The sequence below is a fragment of the Apus apus genome, chromosome 4, assembly GCF_020740795.1.
Source record: "Apus apus isolate bApuApu2 chromosome 4, bApuApu2.pri.cur, whole genome shotgun sequence".
Classification (NCBI taxonomy): Eukaryota; Metazoa; Chordata; class Aves; order Apodiformes; family Apodidae; genus Apus; species Apus apus.
In genome coordinates, this window is record NC_067285.1 from 68,915,634 (window position 1) to 68,923,757 (window position 8,124).

At 48.6% G+C, this 8,124-nt stretch overlaps 1 protein-coding gene across 4 annotated transcripts in view; it reads right to left on the reverse strand.

Moving 5' to 3' along the window:
- LOC127384458 (probable E3 ubiquitin-protein ligase HERC3) overlaps positions 1-5,356 on the reverse strand; it is a 54,738-nt gene extending 49,382 nt beyond the window's left edge. Inside the window, exons 1-2 of one of the 4 annotated variants that reach the window (XM_051618909.1) lie at positions 5,305-5,356; positions 168-421 (exon numbers count right to left, since the gene is read on the reverse strand). In XM_051618909.1, coding sequence (XP_051474869.1) covers positions 168-393 — 226 coding nt within the window. In that variant the 5' untranslated portion in view covers positions 394-421; positions 5,305-5,356. Of the gene's footprint in view, positions 1-167; positions 426-1,674; positions 1,695-5,304 lie in introns of those variants that run through there. The other 3 variants (XM_051618908.1, XM_051618907.1, XM_051618910.1) reach the window with 3 other exon arrangements.
- Between the last annotated feature and the right edge of the window lie 2,768 nt (positions 5,357-8,124).

Genomic DNA, 8,124 nt, shown 5'->3' on the forward strand with positions numbered 1-8,124 from the left:
TCCAGAGCCAGCAAATATTATTCAGCACCATTAACGTGTTACTACACATGATCTTCAGCTCTGTTAGCTGCTCCAGTTCCAGAGCAAACAACACAAAGCAGCTTCCATGATCTTCTCAGCCTACCAGCCTCAAGACAATCTGATGCACATATAAAAAGCAAACTTACCTGGCTTGCTTCCTTCACAGTCATGCCCCAGCTGGCCTTTGGTGTTCAAGCCACAGGTATACACTTCCCCATCTTCCAACAGGAACACAGAGTGGTTTCCTCCACATGCCACCTCCTTGACATTTCGGTCATGAATGAATCCATATACTTGTGGTTCAGGAATGATGACCTGGAGGTTGCTACCTATTCCAGGTCGTCCAAAAGATGAGTATCCCCAGCATAGCATTTTCTTTCTTTTCAGCAAGTCATGTAACCTTCCTGAGTAAGAGAAACAAGGGAAGAACAGTGAATGAAGTAAGTGCACGACAAGTGATCCTACAGAGATAAGCTGCTTAGAGCAGGAGGTAGAAACAACCAACAAATGGCATTTCCTGCATGACTGTTCACCTCATAGACTGCCAGAAAAAAAGGAATTTTCAACATTACACACACACAGAAGAATCACAACAGCTCAAGTACTGAGTCAGCACCGTCATGCCCTGGCCATCTCCATTTGTAAGACAGCCAAAGTGTTCTGAAATTTGAGCTTTTATTTCAGCAAAATCACTCTGCTTCAAAAACCAAAAATCAGTCAACTCCCCAAACCAACTATAACGCTTTTTGGTCTAACAGGTCCAAAACTGTTAGAGTTATAGTGTCATATTTGTGATTATTGCCTAAACAAATATTTTAAAATTATTTCAAAGGTAGTCAAAATAGTCCTAAACAGACCAACACAGGTATTTGTGGTGTACTGGCCAATGCAGAACTCTGTTACTTCTGATAAATCCAGATTAAGAAGTATTTTGCTCAACTGGACACATTCTTGCAACCCAAGTACGTGCACATATTCCTAAACTGCACCAAGAATTTCCCAAGAAGCAGCAGCACACCGACAGCTTGGACCTGGCAGCAATGGACAGATAACATTGATACAACTTGCCAACAGTCAGGTGTTATCCTTTGTGCTGCACTCAGTGAAAGCCAAGGATTCCAGAGAGTGCGGTAACATGGGAAGGGAAAAATATAAAAGGCCTGAGGAATTACTCAGCCTGAACTTGATAATGACCACAAGACTCTTAACACATAAAAACCGGGAGGAGGGAAACAGCTCTCATTCAAGAAGAAGCATGTGGAAGATTTTAGTAACACTCTCTTGTCGCTCCTAATCTCAATAGGTTATTTGTTAAACATGATATACTAGTAAGACATTGAGAACTCTACTTGAACCAAGAAGTGATTAAAGCTTTTTTTTTTTTATCCAAAGGGAAGAAAAAAAAAGAAAATAAAAGATTCAAGACATCAAGTCTTATGATTCACCATGCCAAGGTTTCAACAAAGGCAGCTTGCAGCAGCAGTATTTACTATCTTAGCACAGGATTGAAAAAGAAAAAGTAACCCTTGAAGCACCTAGGATTCCTCAAGGAAACAAGATTCCTACTCCAAGCAGATAGGACACACAAGCATTCCGTTTCTTTCCAAAGCTCGGTGTTAATTCAAGCTCTAGGTATTAGCCACAAAGCCTTACCTAATCTAAGCCCTAAGCAATGGGTGCTCATCTCTTGCCCCATTATGCTTGGCTGTCAGCTGTGGTCATGCAGTCAGGTGTGGTCCCTTCCACTGAGGCAGGACTGAGCTGGATGGGGGAGGGAGAGGATTCGATTTTCCAGTCGTACTTTATTGGTGGTGCAATTTCCTACCACAAACTGTTTACTAGGATCAGTTCTTAGGTCCTTTAAAGCACCCAATAGATAAATGCCATTTATTTCTAATAGCCCTTGCTCCTTTATAGCATAATTAAATTCATTCTCATCCACCTGTGTGCTTATCACCGTCCAGCTCCAAAGCACCCAGAGGAAAAAGCAGGTTACAAGGTTCTGTCCAGTTACACAACTCATAGTGCACACTCTGTATTCCCTTGCCCTCAGCACAAAGGCCTGAAGGAAGATACCTGCTAAGCTGGCTACACTGTTTCCTACATTAAGAACAGGAATGCCAAGGGACACAGCAAATTCCAGTGTGTGCATGTGCTTTAAATGACAGCTGCTATATTTATAGGCAATGTCATGATCTGTTTAAAAAAAAAAAAAAAAAAAAAAGCACAAACACCACCGTGAAGGTGGCAACACAATGGCAGGGCATCATTTCAAAACTGACATCTGAAACAGCAGAAATATGGGACTGCCATTTCTCTTAGCCTGGTGAATTACCTTATTATGAAGACACAAGCAGTACAACAGCATCAAACCTGAAGATCCAAAGATCTTGTTCCCTGCTCGCGTAAGTGGATGTTGCCTCTGAGCTGAAAAGACTTCACCATTATACGACTTGAACTACAATGACACTATACAACATGAGATCAATACTAATTTGTGATATCTTTCTAACAGAGTTGCTGAATAGCCTGCTCCCAATAGACTACAGTCATCTTTCCTAGCACTCATTTCATTTAAAATGCTAAAAATACTTTAATTACTTTCCTCGTGTTCATATTCCACACACGAAACTACTGTAATGGGCAAGGGGATACAACATGATTGGCAAGAGATGTTTTTTCCTCGGGGTAAGACATTTAAAACAGGAAGAGTTCCAACTCCCCGTAATTCACATGCACAGTAGGGTGGTATCTCAAAGGAGTTCAAACCTCAGGTATGCTTGAGGCCAGATTTTTATAACCACCCTGAAGTTCAACAACTGCAGATGATGAAGCATGTCAGACTTCTTAAAAAATCTGGTCTTCATTAGATTTTTGGTTAGTTTTTTGAGATCATCTACACTGAATCCCACCCTCCAAACATTTTGCTGATAAATCCCTGTGCAGCTCCATTCCAAGGGGACAGAGCAGCACTTTCCACTCAGGAGTGAAAACCAACATAGCCACTTTCCACTTGAGCATACAGGCACAGATAAATATTTTCCAATGGCCTGGTGAGCCATATCTTTAATTTACTTATTTTGAAGACATAGCATATTTTTAAAGCCACAACTGTTTTCATGTTTGTTATTTTTCTCCTCCCCAGAAAAGCTGCTGCAAGCCTTAATACATCATGTGCTCAATTAGGAGCTGCGTCCTGAAACATAACAAGGCTTCAAATGACAATTTCATGCTCCGTTTCCAATCTGGTAAAGGCAGTCACTCTTCTTTGGCATTAGTGAAGGAAGTACAAATGCATGTTACACTGCAAACTGCCTTTACAAGCTGCATACACTCCTTATACTAAAACAACTACATAAAAAGTTTCTACTGTGAGCAGGCACTAACACAGACAGGTATGCCCATACACACATGCATATATATAAAAGTATAGATGAGATGAGGTTTATATTCACTTGTCTGAAATTTTAAGTGACTTATTATTCCTACCGCTCAGCTCGATACACCTTAAGAAACTGATTTTTTATCTTGAGAAGACAAACCCTGAGGGAAGGTGTGGGTTTTTTAATGCATCAGAGCATTTAAGTTCCCAAGCCTTTTTAAAAATTGGGTGGAAAAAAGCTCAAGTGCTGCAGTACCCAACTGCATCACCTATTCCTGTTCTTCAGAGATCACAACACAGCCAGCTCAGTATTCTTGTTTTAGAAGTAAGAACAGATGCAAAGTTGGTCATTTGTGGAGACTCCCCATATATAAAAAACAAAAAAAGAGGGGGGGTGGGGAAGGTGTAACCCAACATCCTCAGACCCTGACATTCCAGGAATAATTCACCATCAAAACAGTGAAGGATGTACAAAGCACAGTTAGAGACAGGAAAACCTCAAACTGTAGGGAATATTTTGAGGAAATATATTGTGGGTGGAAGATCCACCCTCTGCTATAACAAGGCTCGGCTGACATATTAAGTATATACCCTTTGGTGAGAAAACAACCCTGTTGGTTTGGTAAAGTAATAATGCTGCATGTAAGATCTACAGAATGCATTTTCTTTTGCTTCTTTTTCCTGTTTCCTTCTTTTTAATAGCTATTATTATATACACTGTCTCTTCACAAGACTGTAAACATTCTAAAGCCATAGCTGCAGCCATAGCTGCGACCACAACTGCACCCATTCTGGGAATGTCAGTTAAGTAAATATTGTGCTTGCAACAAGCAACACTAAAGGCTGAATGCTCTCTAAACAAAGACATCTGCCAACTGGCCGGGCATGAATAAACAAGTTTTTTCACTCCCTGTTGTTTGTGAGATTTCAGCTAGCAAATATGCTGTTTTTGTCAGCACTGCCCAACAGTGAAAGAGTTTCCTGCTTCTTTCTGCCACTAAGCCTCCAAGCCGCTTTCTTCTTCCTTTTGCCTCGGTGTTACCCCAAATCAGTGTCCAATGTAAACCAGGCTACAGATCAAGAGAATTCAAGGTGTAACAGCAAATGACTCGGAGCATGAACGGAGCGTTTCCACTGTATAACCACATACCCTCGGCTAGAGGTGCCCCCACAGAAAACGTTTAAAAACAGACAAATAAAACCAGACAAGACCCACATCATCTCCACTTTGCTATCCCAGTTAGAACATCTCCCTGTCTTCACCCCAGACACAGGCTGCTTGGCTCCCGTGCTTCCCGTTGCCGCTTCCCACTCCCGGACCGGCGTTTCCAGCGACCTCTCCGGGGCCGAGCGCCGGCACCGACCCCCACTCCGCCCTCAATCCCCCGGCGGGGACACGGACCCCCACACTCCCTCCTCGGCGCCCGGGAGGGACAGCGGCGGCCTGGACACCCGCTGCCGGCCCACCGCAGCGCCGGCACCCCACGGCAGCCCCCGCCTGCCCGCCCCGCGGCCACACCGCCCCGCCGCAGCCCCGCTGCCGGCCCGAGCAGGCCCAGCTCCTGCGCCAGGGAGGGCGGCGAGCAGCGGGGGAGCCGGGGGCTCCGCCAGGGCGCCGCGCTGCTCCGCGCACCCCCGCGCTGCGGCTGCCGCCTTCCAGCCCCATCTCCCCCGCACACGCCTTCGGTGCCAGGGCCGGCAGCGGCCGTTCCGGGAAGCTGAGCTTCCCTCCTCCCGGCGCTCGGCCAGGCCCGACCCCAGCGCAACGGGCGCGGGCTCAGGCCCACCCCGGCGAGCCCCCGCCAGGCACGGCGCCCAGGGCGAGGAGCTGCTGCCGCCGCCGCCGCCGCGCCCCCCGCTCCCCTGCCCCGCTCCCCGGCCGCCGCGGCCCCCCGGCTCACCCTCCGCCGGCCCCGCCGCTGCCGCCACGGCAACGAGGAAGTCCTGACACGGCCACGGCCCCGGGAGTGACGGCACCGGGCGGCCAGTAGGGAGCGCGGGGCCGGCCCCGCAGAACAAATCAGCGGCGGGCGCCGTGCGGGCCCTGCCCGCGCGGGGCGGGCGCTCGGGCCGCTGTGCCTTCCCCGGCGGCCGGAGCGGGAGCCCGGGAGCCCGCGGGCCCGGCCCTCGCCCCTCGGCCCGGCTGGCCCAGCGCTTTCCCCGGGCCGCGGGTGCCGGAAGGCCCGGCACGGGGCACCCACCGCCCGAGCGGCCCGGAGCACCGTTCGGTGGTGGGCCACGGTATTACCCGGGTTGGAAAAGACCTTCAAGATCATCGAGTCCAACCACTCGTGCCACGGCCACCACTAAACCCTGTCCCGTGGCACCGCATCTGTCTTTAGATGTCTCCAGGGATGGTGGCTCAGCCACCTCCTCGGACACCCTGGGTCACTAAGTCCAACTCCTGACCCAGAAAAGGAAAACCCCAAAGTTCACATCATGTCTCTCAGGGCATCGTGCACAGGCTTCTTGAACATCGTCAGGCTCGGTGCCGTTACTGCTTCCCTGGGGACCGATTCCAGTGCTCCACCACCACCCTCTGGGTGAAGAATCTTCCTAATGTCCAACCTAAGCCTCCCCCTGCATGTCTTCCTGCCATTCCCTCTAGTCCTGTCGTTGGTCACCAGAGGGAAGAGGTCAGCGCCTGCTCCTGTGGCAGCGCGACGGGCTGCTCCAGGCTGGCCTTGCTGCGGCGAGGCCGGGCCCGGCTCCCAGAGCTGGAGTCGGGCAGTGAGCATCACCTGCTTCTTAGGGCATGAGGGACTTTTTACAAGGGCATGTAGCAATATGACAACAGGTAATGGCTTTAAACTGGGAGAGGGTAGATTTAGGTTAGGCATAAGGAAGAAATTTTGTAGTGTGAGGGTAGTGAGACAGTGGAACAGGTTACCCAGAGAAGTTTTGTCTGTCCCCTCCCTGGAGGTGTTCAAGGGCAGGTTGGGTGGGGCTTGGAGCAACCTGGAGTAGTGGGAGGTGCCCCTGCCCATGCAGGGGGGTTGGAACTCAGTGATCTTTAAGGTCCCTTCCAACCCAAACCGCTCTGTGGTTCTATGATGACACTTCCTCAAGGACCTTTTGTTGCATTTCCTGCGCCATCTCCCAGGAAGGTCTGTTCAGGGAACCTCCCTTCCCCGTAAGTAATTACTCAATGGGCAAAGTTAAGCTTATGCAAATATTGTAGAATTTAGGCTATTCTAAATTCAGGTCTCAAGGGAAAGCGAGCCTCCTACTGTATCAAATTACCCCCTTGGATTTGTTAAGCATGAGATATCACTTATTAGTAACATTCCCCTCTCCTTTTTTTCACCTTGTATTCATTCTACATGGCCTTTAGGCACCTGGCAGGCTTGTTTGCTCAGGAACTCATACATTTTATACATAATTTTAACTTTAGGAAAATATTGGTGCTAAAAAGATAAATCTCTGGTGGGAGAGAAGAGGGGGGGAAAGAGGCCAATGAGCAAGCAGTTATGTAACTCCGGAGTACTCATTTTCTGACTCTAATGCCATCCATTAGAACACTCTGCACACCCCAAGAGCAATGCACAAGCTGGATCCTGCTCAGACCATCAACATGACAGTCAGTATTTGAGCAAACCACGTGGAGGTATTCACAAGGGCTCAGGATGGGAGGAACTGTCCCTAAAGCAAGTCCAGTGCCTGAAGCATTAATCTCCCTTGCGCTTCATCTCTGGCAGTTTTTCAGTGCTTGTGTACTTGACATGCAATGTGTCACGTAGCAGATAAAAATTCAGCTCTATTTGCATGGTTAGCATAGAATGAGGTACTCTCTAGTGTAAAATTACTCCTGTGACTTAATAGCTTTTACTTAACCAGTGGTACAAGTAGCTTCTAGAATAACTAAAAGCGTAGAGGAAAAAAATATTTCCTTTGTTTGTTTTCTGTTTTGCTTTGTTTATTTCATCATCTGTAGACCTTTGCAAAAGTCGGTGTTTCCCTTTACAGTCGGTTTCCTCTGATTGCTTCTCATCGAGTAACTAAGGAGGGGAAGGTACACTCGAAAAAGCTAAAAAAAAGAAGTACCTGAGGAAGCGAAGCTCGCATGCAGTTTGTCTGAGGGAGCCAGCAGTCTCTTGCTGAAGTCAGATTCTACCTGGCACAGCTCCCTCTGGAGGCCGCTGCCACCGCCGAGCCCCTCAGAAGAGCCCAGGTTTCATGGCACCGCGGGTCTCCTGCCCCTGGGAGCGGTCAGGCTGGAGTCCCGCTGCCCTGCTGGCTAAGGGCTGCCCATGGAGAGGTTGGGCCTTCGCCAGAAGAACATGTGGCTCACCCTTTCCTTGATGGGTTAGGTCATCCTAGAGACCAGGTCTGAAGATATCCAGAGTTGCCAAAATCTGTAGTGCACCCTGATTGCCAGAGAACCTCTCTCCTCCCTCAAGCAGCTGAACAGCCCAGTGTCAAGAACCACGTGGGCAAGCATGTGGTGAAGTCTCCTGTTGATGTGGTAATACAAGTTATTATTCATTAGTTATCTCCACAAAGGAAGACAGGGTGGCTGGCAGCTTTCACCTGCCCTGTAAACCCTCCCAGGAGGTATTTTCCCCCAGAGTTCTCACTTGGTGGGATTTGTAGCCGCCTGCCCCAACAGGCCACGGCACAGACTGTTAAACAGGGCTGTGCCAGGGTCACGATGCTTTTATACCTAGTCAGTCCTGCCTGTTGTCAGAGCTTTTCCACCAACATGGCAGGGTGAGGAGGAG